Raw genomic sequence first — 19,744 nt, forward strand, 5'->3', positions numbered from 1 at the left:
ACAGAATACAAGATGAAACACACTATACATAATAAATTACAAGTATTAAAATACAAAACTGGTAGAAAAACAGTAAGGTGCAACAATAAACTGTAATGTGTAAAGAAAAATGGAATTGTTCAGTAATAATGTTGACAGCGTAGTGCTCCAGATGGACTGTATGGAACTGAGAGCTCTTTCAGATATGTAGGTGCCTGGACATGAAGCGCTTTGTAAGTGAGAAGTACTTTAAAGTCTATCCTAGCTTTTACTGGGAGCCAGTGCAGAGAAGCCAACACAGGACAAATATGGTCTCTGATACTGGTTCTAGTCAGTACACGAGCAGCAGCATTCTGGATTAACTGAAGGGTTTTTAAAGACTTTTTGGGGCAGCCTGAGAGAAGTGAATTACAGTAATCTAATCTGAATGAAATAAGTGCATTGGTGAATTTTTCTGCATCATTCTTTGTTAAAATATGTCTGATTTTAATAATATTTTACAGAAGAAAAAAAGGCAGCTCTAGAAATCATTTTAAATGTGTGAGTTAATATTTTCTTAGTTTTTGTCTCTTTTGTTTTTATTGTTGGTTTATTATCAGAACGTTGTGTACAAGTACCCTTATGAATAATTATATCTTTAATTAGGCTTGACACACTATTTGTGATTGATGAACAGTCAAATAAGTACTGATTTGAGAAGTCGATACTGTTAAATGTCTCATAATCATTGTATAGTTTCCTTTATCATAACCTTTAACTAGTCAACAGGTTAAAGCTACGACTAACCTTTATAACCTGTAAAAAGAGACAGAACAAGTCAAAAACATTTTCTTGATAAAAGGAAGATGATGTATAAAATAATAACACAATAAATGTTATCATCAAAACCATTTTACTTGTTTTTATGTTCTGTTCACCCTCCAGTTTTGTGAATTGTGAATTAAAACCAGGGCTTAATTTGAGCCAGATCCAGCCGGATCAGGATCTGGCACCTTGTCCTTTTACTGTGAACACTGAGTTCTGATTTGTGGAAACCATGTATCCTCAGTATTCATCCTTTGTCCTTCATTTTTCGTCCTTTGCCCTTTGTCTTTGTCCTTGGCAGTGGTGGAGAATCCTAGCACCATAAAGTAAAAGTCCTGCCATGTATTTGTTCCAACCCTTCATTGAACCAGCCCATTTTTCATGAGCACAGCTCCTCATCCACGTAGATGGATAATTGGTGGAATCACCAGTGTTAAGTGAACAGGTAGAACCAGTATATGGCAGGACTTTAAATGGGGCTGGGATTCTCCACCACTGGTCCTTGGTTCTCTGTCCTTTGCCCTTTGTCCTTCATCTTGCATCTTTGTACATTGTCCTGTGCCCTTCGTTTTCTTTCCTTTGTCCTTTGTCTTAGTCCTTTGTCTTCGTGCTTCCTCTTCGTCCTTTGTCTTCATTCTTTGTCTTCGTCCTTTGTCCTTTGTCTTCATCCTGAATCGATGTGAATGATTGAATGGTTTCCTGTGTCAGTTTGACAGGAAGTGATGCGGGCTCTGCAGTGCGACAGGTTCTTCCAGACATTGGCGTGTTGGTCGTTGGTCTGATGACGTGGAGGCTCAGTATGAGGACGCACGCGCCGGTAACACACACACACACACACACACACACACACACACACACACACACACACACACACACACACAGGCTGATGAAGCAGGTGAAACCTTGTTACGTCGTCTCCTCTTGTTTCTTAACGATGTTTCCTGTCTATTAGTTGTAACTCAGTATGTTATTCATTACAGATAAACTCGTTATGTGACAATAGAAAACACACACACTCACACAAACGACTTCAGGTTCAATCAGGTTCTATCAGGTTATCTGTCGAAGTCTGTTTGTTAACATGAAACCAGAGCAGCAGAGGGGAACTGGCACCTTCATCACATCTTCATCTTCATCTTCATCTTTATCGTCATCCTCATCCTCATCCTCATCTTCCTTTTATCCTCATGTTCATCCTATCATCATCCACGTCTTCACCTTCATCTCCATCTCCATCCTCATCTTCAACTTCATCCTGAGGTGTGGTTTCCGTGGTGATGATGTGTGTGTTCTGTTTCATGGTCTGTGGTTCCAGCCTGTGCCAGAGGAACAGATGTCTGAGGAAGACTCTGTTCTCGCAGATGAAGAGGAAGAGGAAGAAGAGGAGAACGAAAGTGGCAGGAACAGGGTTCTGGTTGAACTGGAGTTACTGGTTTGTAAAACCAGACAGATACTGGGAAACATGACCACAACAGGAGGGAAAGTCCTGCTGACGGTTCTACTGGGACTGACAGGTAACCAGCAAAACCCAATAGAACACTAACAGATAATCAGTAGAACCCCGCAGAACCCAGTAAAATACTGATTGGTAAGTAGTAGAACCTAGTAGTACCCAGTAGAACACTAACAGAGAGTGAGTACAACCTGGTAGTACCCAGTAGAATACTTATAGGCAAATAGTAGAAGTACACAACTCAGTAGAACATGAACAGAACAGAAAGCCTGTGGAACCAAATAGGAGCATATAAATCCCACTAGAACTCTAGTAGATAGCCAATAGAAACGATTAAAATCCATTAAAATCTTATTGATCCCAGTAGTTCCCAGACAGGTAATTTAAAAATTTAAAGTAATTTCTGAAAAGTTTTGAAAAAGATTGAATGCTAAGACTCAAAATTAATCCATGGGTAGATGGGGTATCAGTGAGTGGGAGGGGCTAAGTGTTGTGTGACTGGGCGGGGGTATTAGTAAGCTCTGCCTACTTTATTTGTTTATATAGTGCTACATCATAACAAAAGTTATCTCATGATATGACCAGTTAAAGCTCTACCTACCGATGTGGCATTTCTCACAGCACTTAGTAAAAGTTTGAACATGAACAACCCGCCTCCCTCCAAAGCCCCGCCCCCTTCCCGCTGCCTGAGCTCTGAGGCTCCTCCTCCTCTCTCCTGATGCGCGATGGAACAGAGGAGGAAGCAGAGGTGGAGGTCCGGTCCATTTTGGCGTGTCCGCGGACCCCTCCCTCAGTAATCAGATGCATCATCCACCTGCCGCGGGCCCACGGCTCCTGTTCCATCAGTAGACCTGGTCTGTGCAGTACTGGGTCAGGGTCTTCACTGCAGTGCCCAGGGGATGGGCGCGCGCACTGTGAACGCGCGGCCTCCGCGAATTTTCCGTGGACATTTGAAGTTTCATAGTCCATACAATTCTCATCCTACATCATCTTACATGTGTGACACCATGTACATGTACCTGTATGAGTCCCACCGTCAGAAAAGCTGAGCTTTATGCAGACCTGTTCAGTCCAGTACAGCTGACTTCCGGACTTTTATCTCCATCCTTCATTCATCAGACTCCTGTTTCTTCCCCTCAGTTGTCGTTTCTGTTCATAAATCCGTTTTTTCCCTTCCACATGTGCATGTCAGTTCTATCCAAACACATCCTAGACAGTAGACTGTGGTCAGTGGTCAGTAGACTGTGGTCAGTGACAGGAGAAGCAGCGCCAGTGAAGCGTCAGATTCAGAGGGACACATATCGGATGTGAGGCAGCGATAATGGATCGGATGCTGGACGGCCGTAATGGATGATTGACAGGAGGCTCAGTCAGGTTCGGCCAATTATTTCTTTCGGACCGACTAAAATGATTGGTCAGACTTTTATTAGAAATATATGAGAATTAAACATTTTTGAGTTTCAATACCTGGTGGATTTCTTTTACATTCTAGTTTAACACACACTTATTAGGAGCATTTTAAGATGACAAAAGAAAAGTGTAAAAATACCACATCATACGGTAGAGCTTTAAAGGGTTAAAGAGAGAGGGTTGAAGGAAGTGAGAGAGAGAGATGGGGGGGGGTGCACAGCATACTGAACTACAACTGTTAAAAACTAGAACTGCTGTTACTTGTATAATTGCAATAACTAGTGCAAAAATACCCATAACTGTTAATACTACTAACTACTTACACTGCCTGGCCCCCAAAAAAGTTGCACATGCACTGCGTCACTGTGGTTTTGTGTTTCTCAGAGTTAAATAATTTGCTACAGTGGAAACATTATTAACCACTGCAGTACTTACTGATGGAAGGATCTGAACTCTTTGATTAGTTAAATCCAGGCAGTTGCTTTTTTTTGGCCAGGCTGTTTATTTAACGCTAACTGCAGCAAGTAGCCTCTCATGTCTTTAACATCAAAAAGACTGGACAATGCCAGGATTGATCAGGATCATCCGGCTTGTGACAGAATGGTTCAGGGGGAATGAGACATCATTTTCACACACGGATTAGCCTCCATGAAGTCCACACTCTAATTTGGAATGTGATGAAGACTTGATGCAGTGGTCCGATTCTCTCATCATCAGTAATCAAAAATTTATGCAACAATGGATGGAAAAAATATTATGAACCTTATTGTGACACTACAAAAACATTATGTGGCAAAAAAAAGATGTCACAGTGAATGTCTCCTGTAGTCAAAACCAAAGGTGGTGCAGTGAAATATTGCATGTGTGACTTTTTTGGCAGGGCAGTGTACTACTGCAGCTTTTAGTACCAATAACCTCTACCATCCATGTAACTATATGTAAACACTATCACAACTATATTGATAAATGAATAATGATGCTGGAGGCAGGAGAGAAAAAGAGGAGGAGAGAGGAGGTCAAACAGGAGGAGGAGCAGAGAGGAGGTCAGTCAGGAGGAGGAGGAGGAGAGGGGAGCTCAGTGTATGATGAGGAGTCTCCCGGTCTAAGCCTATATCAGCAGAACTAAGAGCAGCCTGATCCGTCCAAACTATAAGCTTTATCATGAAGGACAGTTTTCTTCCTCCTCTTAAGGCAAAGACGCACCAACCTGACTGCTGATCATTGTTAGAAAAGGTAGCCTGACTTATCAGTCGGCTCTCGTCTCCCCGACACAGTCAAAAAAGTGTGAAGAGCACACCAAATCGACTACCGACTTGCGTGTACGTTCTGCGCTTGCACAAGACGTAAAAACGGAAAATGATGAAACATCTCTCTAGACCAAAACACAGAGCTCGCTGTCGTCAGTTGTTGTCAGCAGAGAGTGTTGATTAGTCAAGAAGGGGTGTTTTTGTACTTGTTGAATGGAATGCTAGTAATAAGAAGATACTGGGGTCATCAGCTCTCAGACTGGTCTGACTGGTTGTCAGATTGGTCCAACTGAATGACATGTTGAATTGGCCAAAAAGACTCGCAACGGCATTAATGATGGCCAATTGCATGGAACACACCAAGCAGACTCATGTCACCAACCTCACCAGACTGCCTGTTGATGTCTGACCGCCAAAAATCGGTTTGGTGTGTGTTCACCTTTAAACGTACAGAGGGTGTCTGCTTCCCAGACTGAGGCAGGGAGGTGGTTCAACAATAGAGGAGCTTGATAGCTGAAGGCACTAGCTCCCATCCTACTTCTGGAGATTCTAGGAACCACCAGTAAGCCTGCATGTTAACAGTGTAGTGTTGTAGATGGACTGTATGAAACTAAAAGCTCTTTCAGATATGGAGGTGACTGGACCTAAAGGGCTTTGTTAGTGAGGAGGAGTATTTTGAAGTCTATCCTAGCTTTTACAGGCAGCCAGTGCAGAGAAGCCAACACAGGACAAATATGGTCTCCGATACTGGTTCTGGTCAGTACACAGGCAGCAGCATTCTGAATTAAATGAAGGGTCTTTAAAGACTTTTTGGGACAGCCTGAGAGAAGTGAATTTACAAAAATCTAGCCTGGATGTAATAAATGCTTGGATACATTTTTCTGCATCATTCTGTGTTAAAATATGTCTGATTGTAGCAGTATTTCACTTCTAGATTCTTCACAGTGGTTTTGGGCTCTAGGTAGGGCTGGGCAATATGGAAAAAAATCATATCACAATATTTTTTTTCATATCAGACGGTATCGATATGTATGATATTACTCAAATCACTGTTTTTGTCAAGCTTAAATTCTCTGTTACTCATAAGTTTGATGTGAAGACATCAGAAGGTTATTTTTGATTTAAATATGATTTATTTTATGTCAGAGGTTGAACATGACAGATGTGCCGAAGAATATATGGTGCATACATATATGTACCTATTTAATACAGGAAAATAAAACTAAACTAAAAGTCTGACCAGCAGGCAAAAGCTTTCAAGTTTTAATAGAGAACACAAACAAAATAGACCATTAAATTTGTTGGTCAACTCCAAATAAATAAAGTCTTTATTCCAAAATGGTTCTTGTGGAGAGGTGAGTGTTTGCATTCTTCCCATAGGCTACATGTATTTGTTCGGTACACCTCTGTATTGAAGGCCCCGACCCCAAACGTTTCGGTACAAACAAATGCACCGTTTACACCCTTACTTTTCAGTAACCTGGTCGCCTGAGTTCTTGGTCAGATTTTATCCTGAGGGGACACTCATTATCTCCCACTGCAGCCCAAACATTAGCGTGTGTGCCATGGCTGGCTCTAACACCTGTGCGGTGGACATCAACTTAACTTGACGTGGCTCTAGCGTGATTGGTTCGCTGTGGCGCTACTTAATTATGATTGGCTGTTCTTATGTCTGTTAAAACATGGACGAATTAATTCTATCAAAATTGTATCGATATTTCTATCGAGGAAAAGTTATTTCTTTCTATATATTGTTATTGTTTTATCGCCCAGCCCTAGCTCCAGGGTAACACCATCCATGGGAACTACTTAACCAGACACTGCTTCCCTAACATTTTTTGGGCCAAACACAATGACTTCAGTTTTGTCTGAGTGAGTTAATGCACTCTTGTAGGTTAGTTACCTGATTGGTTTCATCAGGTTTAATGGATAAATATAACTGTGTATCATCAGCGTAATAATGAAAGTTGATGGAGTGTTTCCTTATTAAGTTATGTGAAGGAAGCATGTATAAGATAAACACTATTGGTCCAAGAACTGAGCCTTGAGGAACTCCCTGACTAACTGTGGTGCACTGAGAAGATTAATTGTTAATATAATCAAACTGAAAACGATCTGTTAGATAGGATTTAAACCACATTAATGGTGATCCTTGAATACCAATTGATTGGTTCAGTCATTGCAGGAGGATGTGATGGTTGACAGTGTCAAATAAAACCAGTATAGAAACAAGTCCTTTATCTGAATCAGTTAGAAGGTCATGGGTAACTTTTACCAGTGCCGTTTCTGTACTATGATGTTCCCTAAAACCCGACTGGAAATTTTCACTGTTGGATTGAAGGGACTCAAGAACCCAGTAGAATGCATATAGGTGAACAGTAGAACCCAGAAGAACCCAGTCATTCTCTCCTCTCCTCTCGTCCTCAGGTATTGTGTTTCCGTCCCTCCCGTCCTTCCTGTACCTGCTCTGTTTCCAGGTGTTGTGCACCTGGTGGGCGTGGTCAGGTCAGGTCCCTCCCTTTGTCTTCAGGTGTGCATCTGTTGTGTCACTGCTCTACTCCGCCTCCCACTTCCTCCTCTTCTACTGCTACCAGCTGCCGTCACTGCAAGAGGCGTGGCCACCCAACCGCACCTCTGCCAGGTAACGCATCTGAACCGCAACCATGTTGATTATCGATTAACTGTGAAGCCGGTAATTTGCTTTTATCCACTGTGCAATACATCACCTGATACTGATCGGTAAAGGTATTGATCTGTGGGGTTTTTTGTTGCTGTTATCAGTAAACGTGCTGATCAGTGGATGTTTTTGCTGTGATCAGTAAATGTATTGATCTGCGGGTATTCTTCTTCTGCAGTGTGTTCGGCCTGGTGTCGGTGGTGTCGGTGGACTGTGCTGCCCCCTGGAGGCTGCAGGTGAACTCTGACCTCCACTGGTTTCACTTCAGCAGTCCTCTGATGCTGCTGCTGCTCTACCACACTGTGGCCAGTTTGTGGAGGAACCAGGTGAGATGAAGTCCAAGTCTGGTTCTGGGGCAATAAATATAGTAAATGTACAACTTTAATTATGTCGAACATTCAAGTTTTTCCTCATAAACTTGAGTTTTTCTTAAATACATTTTTAAGTGTTTTTAGGTTGTTTGTTTTTTTCTTACAAATTTATGACTTTATAATCTTGGAAAATGTCACAATTTATCCAGAGATATTTTCCTCGTCCTCCTACTAAAACACAATTGCCTAAAATACCTGGATATTCTACTACATTTACTAGAGAAAATATCAGTGTTTTTATCTCAAATGTATAACTTAAATACCTGAAACATACCTTTTGTTTGTTTTTCCAGGTAGTTCAGATAGTTCCAGATTTTCCAGATTACAGTTAACATTCTCATTCATCATTCATTCATTATCCTCTGCTTTATCCGGGGCCGGGTCGTGGGGGTAACAGTCTAATCAGGGATGCCCAGACTTCCCTCTCCCCAGACACTTCCTCCAGCTCTTCTGGGGGGACCCCGAGGCGTTCCCAGGCCAGCTGAGAGACATAGTCTCTCCAGCATGTCCTGGGTCTTCCCCGAGGTCTCCTCCCGGTGGGACATGCCCGGAAAACCTCCCCAGGGAGGCGTCCAGGAGGCGTCCGAAACAGATGTCCGAGCCACCTCAGCTGGCCCCTCTCGACGCGGAGGAGCAGCGGCTCTACTCCGAGCTCCTCCCTGGTGACTGAGCTCCTCACCCTGTCTCTAAGGGTGCACTCAGCCACCTTACGGAGGAAGCTCATTTCAACCGCTTGTATCCGGGATCTTGTCCTTTCGGTCATGACCCAAAGCTCATGACCATAGGTGAGGGTAGGAATGTAGATTGACCGGTAAATCGAGAGTTTCGCCTCTCGGCTCAGTTCCTTCTTCACCATGACAGACCGGTACAGCGACTGCATCACTGCAGACACTGCACCGATCCGTCTGTCAATCTCACGCTCCATTCTTCCCTCACTCGTGAACAAGACCCCAAGATACTTGAACTCCTCCACTTGGGGCAGGGGCTCCCCACCTACCCGGAGAGGGCAAACCACCTTTTTCCGGTCAAGAACCATGGCCTCAGATTTGGAGGTGCTGATCCTCATCCCGCTCGCTTCATACTCGGCTGCAAACCGCCCCAGGGCATGCTGAAGGCCCAGGTTCGATGAGGCCAACAGGACAACATCATCCACAAAGAGCAGAGATGAAATCCTGTGGTCCCCAAACCGGACCCCCTCCGGCCCCTGGCTGCGCCTAGAAATTCTGTCCATAAAAATTATGAACAGAACTGGTGACAAAGGGCAGCCCTGCCGGAGTCCAACATGCACCTGGAACAGGTCTGACTTACTGCTGGCAATGCGAACCAGGCTCCTGCTTCGGTCATACAAGGACTGGACTGCCCTTAACAAAGGGCCCCGGACCCCATACTCCTGAAGCACCCCCCACACGATATCACGAGGGACACAGTCGAACGCCTTCTCCAAATCCACAAAACACATGTGGACTGGTTGGGCGAACTCCCATGAACCCTCGAGCACCCGATGGAGAGTATAGAGCTGGTCCAGTGTTCCGCGACCAGGACGAAAACTGCATTGTTCGTCCTGGATCTGAGGTTCGACTATCGGTCGGATCCTCCTCTCCAGTACCCTGGAATAGACTTTCCCCGGGAGGCTGAGGAGTGTGATCTTCCTGTAGTTGGTGCACATCCTCCCCTTCTTAAAAAGGGGGACCACCACCCCGGTCTGCCAATCCAGAGGTACTGTCCCCGACTGCCACGCGATGTTACAGAGACGTGTCAACCAAGACAGTCCCTGCACATCCAGAGACTTAAGGTACTCAGGGCGAATCTCATCCACCCCCGGTGCCCTGCCACCGAGGAGCTGTCCAACCACCTCAGTGACTTCAGCTTGGGTGATGGACGAGTCCACCTCTGAGACCTCAGCCTCTGCTTCCTCCATGGAAGATGTGACAGTGGGATTGAGGAGGTCCTCGAAGTATTCCTTCCACCGTCCACCAACATCCCCAGTCGAGGTCAGCAGCTCCCCACTTCCACTGTAAACAGTGTTGGTGGGGAACTGCTTTCCCCTCCTGAGGCGCCGAACGGTTTGCCAGAATTTCCTCGAGGCTGACCAATAGTCCTCCTCCATGGCCTCCCCAAACTCCACCCAGACCCGAGTTTTTGCCTCCACAACCACTCGGGCTGCAGCACGCTCGGCCTTCCAGTACCCATCAGCTGCCTCCGGAGTCCCATGAGCCAACAAGGCCCGATAAGACTCCTTCTTCAGCTTGACGGCATCCCTTACTTCCGGGGTCCACCACCGGGTTTGGGGATTGCCGCCACGACAGGCTGGTGCCGGTCTCTGGTGACCCTGCGACCACAGCTCCGAGCAGCTGCTTTGACAATGGAGGTGGAGAACATGGTCCACTCGGACTCAATGTCCCCAACCTCCCCCGGGATCTGGGATAAGCTCTCCCGGAGGTGAGAGTAAAAGACCGCGCTGACATCAGGCTCTGCCAGACGTTCCCAACAGACCCTCACAACACGTTTGGGCCTGCCGAGTCTGTCCGGTTTCCTCCTTTGCCAGTGGATCCAACTCACCACCAGGTGGTAATCGGTTGACAGCTCCGCCCCTCTCTTCACCCGAGTGTCCGAAACAAGTGGTCAGGGGTCTGATGACACGACAACAAAGTCGATCATTGACCTCTGACCTAGGGTGTCCTGGTGCCAAGTGCACTTATGGACATCCTTGTGTTCGAACATGGTGTTTGTTATGGACAAACTGTGACTAGCGCAGAAGTCCAATAACAAAACACCATTCAGATTCAGATCGGGGAGGCTGTTCTTCCCCATCACCCCCCTCCAGGTCTCACTGTCGTTGCCCACGTGAGCATTGAAGTCACCCAGGAGAACAATGGAGTCCCCAGTTGGAGCACCATCCAGCACCCCTCCCAAGGACTCCAAGAAGGCCGGGTACTCTGCACTGCTGTTCGGCCCGTAGGCCGAGACAACAGTGAGGCACCTGTCCCCGACCCGAAGGCGCAGGGACACGACCCTCTTGTTCACCGGAGTGAACTCCAACACATGGCGGCTGAGCTGAGGGGCTATAAACAAGCCCACGCCAGCCCGCCGCCTCTCACTGTGGGCAACACCAGAGGAGTGGAGAGTCCAGCCCCTCTCGAGGGGTTGGGTTCCAGAGCCCAAGCTGTGTGTGGAGGTGAGCCCGACTATATCTAGACGGTATCTCTCAACCTCTCTCACAAGCCCCCCCCCCCCCCAGCGAAGTGACATTCCATGTCCCAAGAGCTAGACTCTGCGTCCGGGGATCAGGTCGTCGAGCCCCCTGCTGTTGACTGCCACCCAATCCACAATGCACCCGGTCCCTATGGTTCCCTCGGCAGGTGGTGGGTACACCGAAGGACGGGCCCACGTTGCCGTGCCCGGCCGTGCCCGGCCAGGCCCTGTGGGCATAGGCCCAGCCACCAGGCGCTTGCTTTCGAGCCCCAACCCCAGGCCTGGCTCCAGGGTGGGTCCCCGGCTGCGCCGTACCAGGCGACATCACAGTCCTTGTTGTAGTTCTTTCCATAGGGGTTTCTGAACTGCTCTTAGTCTGGCCCGTCACCCAGGACCTGTTTGCCTTGGGAGACCCTACCAGGGGCATAAAGCCCCCAACAACATAGCTCCTAGGATCATTCGGGCACTCAAACTCCCCCACCACGATAAGGTGGCAGTTCAAGGGGGAGTTAACATTCTCTGTTTTGTTAAATGTTATGTATTTTACAGTAGCCTTAAAGCAGTGTATGACTTTCGTCACCAATTTTTCATCAGATCTTTAAAACCCAAGTCGTAGCCCAAGTATCACAAATCCATAAGTCTTTCTTTGATTACGCACCTGAATCTCTTCCCTCATGGTGAACAATTTCGAAGTGTACTCCACCATAAACAGTCCATTTGTTTACGGAGCCAGTAGGTCACTCTGGCATTTCTGTAGCTGCAGTAGCAAGAGGCAAGGAAGCTGTTTCTGTGTTTGTTGCTGCTGCAACCGTAATGTGGCTGCGTGGAGCTGTGCTGCACATCCCAACAAATTTCCAAAAATGCCTGAGTGACCTACTGGCTCTCTTTGCAAACAAACAAACAAAACACTTTGATTTTGTTCACCGTGAGGGAAGAGATTCAGGTGAGTGATCAAGGAAAGACTTACAGATTCGTGGTACTTAGGCTATGACTCAGATTTTACAGATTTGATGAAAAATGGGTAATGAAAGTCATACGCAGCTTTAATAAGTGTTGTAAATTCAACGTCTTGAAGAACACCTTCCTAATTATGTAAAAAATACATCATCAGTCACCATTAAACCACTGAACCAAGGCTTTAAAGGTGGGGTGCGAGATGTTTTCCTGGAGCATTTTTTACTATATTGCTTAAAATCCCCTTCACACCCCGATTACAACCAATTAATTAAATGCTGTAACACAAAAATAAAGCAATGTAGTCACCTGTGGAGCGGACAGGACTGAAAAAACACCATCCAATCATTTTGAGCGCCCACTCGGAATGATGTCTATCAAACTCAACTGCCATTTTTCCCTCCCCTCTCTGTGCATACCCCTCTTCGTGCATGAATCGTGCGTTCTCAGAGGCTTGAAGCACTTGTACAGGAAGCGAAACCAGAGCCAGAGCTTGGCTATATTAGTTATATTAGGATGGAATGTTCATTGGCAAACTGCTTTGTCACTAACATAAATCACTATTAAATGTAACGTTAGTCAGATAGGTATGAACTGGGCCTGATCTGTATGAGCGGGGGTGCTGGAGGAGACTGAATGAGCCTCAGCCAGTGTCAGAGCTGGAGATGGAGTTGTAGACGATGTTGGAGCCCGAGCCAGGGCCGTATGGGACCAGAGCCATGGACGGAGCCTCAGACGGGTTCAGAGTCGGAGCTGGGGCCGTAGCCAGTGTGGGAGTCTGAGGCGGGGCCGGGGCCGGGGCCGGGGCCGGGGCCATAGCCAGTGTGGGAGTCTGAGGCGGGGCTGGAGCTGGAGCTGGGGCCGTGGCTGATGCCAGAGCCGTATGGGGCCAGAGCTGGGGTTGGAGCTGGAGCTGGAGCCTCAGCCGGTGTGAATTGTTGCTATGCAATGCTCGTGAACCCTCGGGAACAAGCATTGTGCTTGCCAGTACTCTGGAGGTGTGGCTTTGGAGGGATGTCTGAAGAAAGGGGTTTGGACTTTGGAACTGAGTATTTTCAAAATGTAGCTGCTGGAACCGTTTTTCTAAGATCTCGTACTCCACCTTTAATGTGTGATTTCAAGTTTCAGTCATTAATCTACTCTTTTTTAACATGTCCATGGGTCTGGTTTCCTCAGCTCCAATTGGCTGACTGCTGTCACGTGTCTCCTCAGCTCATCGATGGTATGCAGGGGCCGGACATAGAGAAGGCGGAGTCAGTAGTTTCCATGAGTTGTCACATCATCCAAACCACAGCAAATATCAGCGATGACATCAGGAGTGACCTCACAGCAGAGAAGCGGAGAGAGTTGTGGAGGAGAGCACATGATAGGCCGGAGAGCAGAGAGGTATGTGATGTCAGAGTACATGATACGATCAAACATTATGTCATCGCATGTGATTTCATCGCATGTGATGCCATCACTCAATGATCACTGCAACATCATCAGACATGACTCTATCAGTATAGATTAACTGAATGAGCAATGGTCTCTCCTGTTTATCAGTAATCCCACCTGTTTGTCAGGTTTCATCTGCCAATGACAGTCCCTCTGACTCTTTTGCCCCACCCACCCAAAGCACAGCTGTAGGATTGGACATGTGCTCCACGCCTCATTGCTCTGCCAGCCAGTCAGGTGAGTCTGAAGTTCGGATCTTAGGACAGCAGATGTTTTTACCTGTTAGTCATGTGACCTTATTCTGTTGCAGACACATTGGAAACATGTGTTTTCGACACCTATGGTGAAGGATGGGATGAGACAGAGAACGAGGAAAAAGTGATGAAGAGGGGGGCGGAGCCTGTGAGCGCTGCTTCATTAGCATTTGGTTTCCTTCTGAAGCAGAGTTACATCTGCGCTCTGATCTCCATGATGGCCTGGTCCATCACATATGTGTCCTGGCTCACGTTCGTTCTGCTGTTGTGGTCATGTGTTCTCTGGATGATGAGAGAGAGACGCAAATATACGCTCATGTCTTCGCCTTGGCTTGTCGCCTATGGCAACCTGCTGGTGATCCTGCAGTACGTATACAGCTTCGGTGTTGCCAAGGAAGAACCAGGACTGTTCCCGAAGAAGGAAGAGCCCTTCAGGGAGCTCGCATCTAAGGTACGAGTACGAATGGTACAGGAGTACACGATCCAAGGAGGTACTACTGGTACTGCATCTGTTAAGTAGACCATGTACTGAAGGTTCATCTGTATGAACCAGTTCTGATGTGAGGACAGTGTTCATCTGACATGTGATCCAATGGTAGTGAATGTTTTGTATATCTAATCCACTGTTCTTGTTGTTTGTTTTTGGTTTTTGTTTGTTTGTTTACTACAGTTAGTGTGTCTGTTGACGTTCTGGTTGCTGCTGCGTCAGGCGATCACTGAGAAGAGAGACAGACAGAAGTCCACACAGACAGGCACACACCTGTCTGACATCATCATCCACACTGAAGGTGAGACACCTCTCTGTCTCACGCTCACTTGTCTCTGACAGCTGATCACCTGTCTGTCGGTCTGTCTGTCTGTCTTTCAGAGGACCAGACGCAGGAGAAAGAGAAGGATCTGTCCTGTGATGAGGTCTTTCTTCTGGGCTCAGCTGCAGAAGGAGGGGTTCAGATGGAGACGCTGGTTGCCGTGGTAACCCGGATGTTTGTTAAATACTGGATCTATGTCTGTGGAACAATGTTCTTCTTCGTCAGCTTTGAGGGGAAGATCGTCCTGTACAAAGTAATTTATATGGTCATGTTCCTGTGCTGTGTGGCGCTCTACCAGGTAACATCCTAACCGAGAACATGAACCCAGACATGAACCTAGATGTCTACAGGAACTGGTCTGAGCCTGTTCTACCTGTCTTTGTCTGTAGTTACATTACGAGCGTTGGCGTACCTTGCTGCGCGGATTCTGGGTAGCAGTGGTGGTCTACTCTATGCTTGTCCTCATCCTGGTTTACACTTTCCAGTTCCCATCGTCACTCCACACCTGGAGCTACTACACTGGACTGAGCAAACACAGGTATGTGCAGTTCCATCACGTAGACCATCAGGTGTCCTTCAGTAGACCATCATGTATCTTTCAGCTAGACCATGAGGTGTTCATCAGTTAGACCATCATGTAGACCTTCAGATGGACCATCTTGTGGACCACAGTAGACTTTTAGGTGTAATGAATCATTTGATTTCATCTGTCATCTTGAATTTGTGCAGATTGGAGGATCTTGGTTTGGAAAAGTTCTCTGTTCCTGTTCTCTTCACTCGGATCTTCATCCCTACTGCATTCTTACTAGTACGAGACACATTCCTTCAAAATATACATCCCACTGGGTTCGTCTGACGTTTGACTATTGACAGGGGAGCTGTCTCCTCTCTTCTTTCAGGTTTGTATCGTACACCTTCATTACTTCCATGAGCCATTCCTCCAGCTGACCGACCTGAAGACTGTGGTTGACACGCACAACAGCACCATCACCAGGTAGCACTGGAAACTGGTGATAAAAAGGCACTTCCACAACTTGTACATTAAATGTGGATGAACTCATCCCAGTAACTAACCAGTGTTTGGTCTGATTAACACATTAACCAGCCCTTCTACTCATAGAATGTCATAGAAACGAGTGAGTCTGGTACTGGGGTTTATTTCAGTTTGTGGAAAACAGTCAGAACAACAGGAACTAAAAGTGACATACTGAATATTGATCCAGATGAAACCATAGGAAACAGACATGTACATGCCTTTTAATAGTAACACAACAATGTAAAGAACAGTCTTAAAATGGAGGAAATACTATGATCACCCACACTGATCCCCATCTAGTGATTTCACTAATGTTACTCATTAATCCATCATGTATGTTTAAAAACCATCATACTTAACCAGGAGACACTGCAGTGTTGAATGTTAGTTCAGTTAATAGCTGTCATTTGTCGTCTAGCGTAGTGGTAGTAGTAGTAGTAGTAGTTGTAGTAGTAGTAGTAGTAGTAGTAGTAACAATTGTTGTAGTAGCTGTAGTAGTAGCAGTAGTCATAGTAGTGGTTGTAGCTGTAGTAGTAGTTGTAGTAGAAGTGGTGGTTGTTGTTGTAGTAACTATTATTATTATCACTATTATTATTATTATTAGTAGTAGTAGTAGTAGTATATTTTGTAGTAGTTGTAGTAATATTAGTAGTAGTAGTAGTAATATTAATAGTAGTAGTAGTAGTAGTAGTTGTAGTAGTAATAGTAGTAGTTGTAGTAGAAGTGGTGGTTGTTGTTGTAGTAACTATTATTATTATCACTATTATTATTATTATTATTAGTAGTAGTAGTAGTATATTTTGTAGTAGTTGTAGTAATATTAGTAGTAGTAGTAGTAATATTAATAGTAGTAGTAGTAGTAGTTGTAGTAGTAATAGTAGTAGTAGTAGTAGTAATATTAGTAGTTGTAATAGTATTAGAAATAGTTGTAGTATTAGTATTAGTAAGACTGATTTTACTGCCTCATTATTAGGATAAACTCTTAGTTTGGTTGTAAATCAGTTGGCCTTCATCACGTCCATCATCTCTGGTGGTTTCATATTGGTTCTTTTCTCGGTGACGTTGCCTGATCCCTGTCCACACCTTCCTCTGTCTCATCCATCTCTTCATCTTCTGATGTTTACTGTTTTCCATCTGAATGTTGAGTGTCACCAGAATCACAGGGTTTCAAACACTGTATTCAAGATCTGGAAAAAAATTGAATACACCTGTGGATAGAGACGAAGTTTGTAACATATAAACTCACCGAAGTTATGCGTTTCTTTAATTCACATTTTTCTTATGATTAGTTGACTGAGGCCACGCCCCCTTTCTCTGCAGATTGGTCCACGCTGATGGCAGCTTGGTTGACCTGTCAGTGGGTGGAGCATCTCACCTGGAGGTGGAGAAGAGAAGAGGCCAGAAAGACAGAAAAGAAGAGTCTCAAGAGGAATGGAGAGAGGAGGAAGAGGTGGAGGAAGAGGTGGAGGAAGAGGAGGTGGAGGAAGAGGAAGAGGAGGAGGAGGAGGAGGAGTACCCTTGTATGTTTGACAGGGAAACAATGTCAGATCACATGACAGGTAATGAAATGACTCACATTTAATCACATTCAACTCCAGGTTCGGAGCTGAACCTGACCGCTCCATGTTGTCCTCAGGGTTGGTGTCCTGGAGGTTGGTGGTGGATCGTCTGTCCGTCTTGTTCCTGAACCTCCTCCTGTCCGTCCAGCGCCTACAACGCCTCCTCTGGTGGCTTCTGGAACTACATATCATTAAGATTGTCTCCACCTACATTATCTGGGTCTCAGTGAAGGAGGTCTGTCACCTGTATGTCTGTGCACTTGTCTGTCTTTCCATTCCCCAGTCTGTCTGTCTGTTCACCTGTCTGTCTGTTCACCTGTCTGTCTGTCTGTCTGTCTGTTTTTCTGTTCACCTGTTTGTCTTTCTGTTTACCTGTCTGTCTGTTCACCTGTCTGTCTGTCTGTCTGTGTTTTTCTGTTCACCTGTTTGTCTTTCTGTTTACCTGTCTGCTTGTTGACCCATGTGTCTGTCTGTCAGCCCATCTGTCTCCCTGACCTGTCTGTCCATCTCCAGGTCTGTGTGTTTAACCTGGTCTTCGTGCTGTGTGTGGCGGTGGCTCTGCCCTGCAGACCGTGGCGCCCCCTGCTGTCAGGAGTCTGTACTGTCTGGACATGTGTGGTGACCGTCTGCAAGATGTTGTACCAGCTGAACGTCGTCCAGCCAATCAGATACTCAGCCAACTGCACCACGGTAACACTGTCTCTCTATCATGATAATAATAATAATAATAATAATAACAATAATAATAATAATTAAAGCTGCAAGCGGCATCTAAAGGCCCTCGCCACGGGCACGTCCAGTGGAAGTATGTCCATCGTTCAGCAGGTGGCGCTCTAGCACCAAATTTCAATGTCTTCTGATGAATGGGTGTAGGCCTGGGAGATTGACAACTGATTCAAATTTAAGGCAGATCTTTGGTTTTATGTCCAAACTAAAGAAATTTTAGTATAAGTAAATTTGTAGGGGGCGCTATGCAGCTAAAATTGAATTTCTTCCTTTGAATGGGTGTAGACCTGCGAGATGTACCACTGAGTCAAATTTGAGCCCAATCGGTGTTCGTATGTTTGAATTAATGCAATTTTCATGAAGGTAAATTTGTAGGGGGCGCTATTTAGCAAAATGTCATTTTCTTTTGATAAATGGGTGTAGGCCTGGGAGATTGACAACTGATTCAAATTTGAGCCAAATTGGTGTTTGTATGTCTAACGTGAAGTAATTTTCGTAAAGGTAAAATTGTAGGGGGTGCTATGGCACCGAATTTCAAGTTTTTCTGATAAATGGGTGTAGGCCTGAGAGATAGACGTCTGAGTCAAATTTGAGCCAAATCAGTGTTCATATGTCCGAACTGAAGCAATTTTAATTAAAAAAAAAAAAATACAAATATATATATATTAAAATTTTTTGTAGGGGGCGCTATAGTGCAAAATTTCAGTTTCTTTTGATAAATAGGTGTAGGCCTGGGAGACAGATGTCAGAGTAAAATATGAGCCAAATCGGTGTTCGTATGTCCTAACTGATGTCATTTTTGTAAATGTACATTTGTAGGGGGCGCTATAGTGCGAAATTTCAATTTCTTTCAATAAATGGGTGTAGGCCTGGGAGATAGATGTCTGAGTCAAATTTCAGCCAAATCGGTGTTTGTATGTCTGAGCTGAAGCAATTTTTGTGATGGCAAATTTTCCTTGTCGCACAAAAACGGTGACACCGATTCAAAAAATTCGGATAACTTTTGATATCCCACTTCTCTAGATACTGTACACCGATTTTGAGCTCATTTGGCCAAACAGCTTAGTAGGAGATAGTTTAAATACAACGTCAGTGAAAACGCTGACTCAGCATTTTGGAAATTTCAATCCAATATGGCCGACTAAGGGTTGGTTTAGGGGCGTGGCCATAGTAATATTTTTTGTTTGTCTCCTCATGATGAATCTGTGTACCAATTTTTGTGGCTCTATGACAAACTTTATGTTGGACGGGCTCCCATTGGCGCAATGCATTTCCACTTTTCAAGGGGGCGCTGCCGCAACATTTCTTTACCGACCTCTACGAAACCTATATGTAAATTCAATTTCTCGCACTTCTGAATTTTAGTCAAAATTTGGTGAGTTTTCGTAAATGTTAAGAGGGTCAAAATTGAGCTCAAAGAGCAGGAGAAAAATAAGAATCTGAGCACAAGAACAATATAGCCGTTTCTATGGCAACCACATATTTGCCCTTATTTGAAAGCTCTCGAGCTCCTCCACATGTCTGTCTCAGTGCCGTGAATGTGAATATGTGTGAGAGTGGCGACAGTGGCGAAAGGCGACCGCGTCACTGGCGATTTTGTCCCCATGCGCCCACTGCAGACTCAGTAGGCCCTGCGCCGGCTTTACTCGGCTCGGGCCTAAAAATAATAATAATGATAATACGTTTCCACTTCAAATGTCAGGAAATTTTTTCATAAAATCAGCCTGATGACAAATGAGATGGGGAAAAGAATCTGCACTACTCCTCACTTCGCCTACACCTCAGTCATTTGTAACACAAGACTCCAGGACGGAGGATGCTCAGGTTGTTCCAGAG

The 19,744-nt window shown here is 45.3% G+C and overlaps 1 protein-coding gene across 2 annotated transcripts in view; it reads left to right on the forward strand.

Moving 5' to 3' along the window:
• Window positions 1-19,744, forward strand: part of LOC115411038 (piezo-type mechanosensitive ion channel component 2-like) — an 88,843-nt gene that overhangs the window by 26,887 nt on the left and 42,212 nt on the right. For both annotated transcript variants that reach the window (XM_030122971.1, XM_030122972.1), the window contains exons 5-19: window positions 1,492-1,600; window positions 2,099-2,297; window positions 7,321-7,534; window positions 7,749-7,896; window positions 13,300-13,473; window positions 13,653-13,761; window positions 13,835-14,229; window positions 14,449-14,566; window positions 14,647-14,885; window positions 14,977-15,125; window positions 15,317-15,395; window positions 15,487-15,581; window positions 16,944-17,182; window positions 17,260-17,417; window positions 17,696-17,872. In XM_030122971.1, coding sequence (XP_029978831.1) covers window positions 1,492-1,600; window positions 2,099-2,297; window positions 7,321-7,534; window positions 7,749-7,896; window positions 13,300-13,473; window positions 13,653-13,761; window positions 13,835-14,229; window positions 14,449-14,566; window positions 14,647-14,885; window positions 14,977-15,125; window positions 15,317-15,395; window positions 15,487-15,581; window positions 16,944-17,182; window positions 17,260-17,417; window positions 17,696-17,872 — 2,602 coding nt within the window. The remainder of the gene's footprint in view (window positions 1-1,491; window positions 1,601-2,098; window positions 2,298-7,320; window positions 7,535-7,748; window positions 7,897-13,299; window positions 13,474-13,652; window positions 13,762-13,834; window positions 14,230-14,448; window positions 14,567-14,646; window positions 14,886-14,976; window positions 15,126-15,316; window positions 15,396-15,486; window positions 15,582-16,943; window positions 17,183-17,259; window positions 17,418-17,695; window positions 17,873-19,744) is intronic.

This window comes from Sphaeramia orbicularis, chromosome 20 (genome assembly GCF_902148855.1).
Source record: "Sphaeramia orbicularis chromosome 20, fSphaOr1.1, whole genome shotgun sequence".
Lineage (NCBI taxonomy): Eukaryota > Metazoa > Chordata > Actinopteri > Kurtiformes > Apogonidae > Sphaeramia > Sphaeramia orbicularis.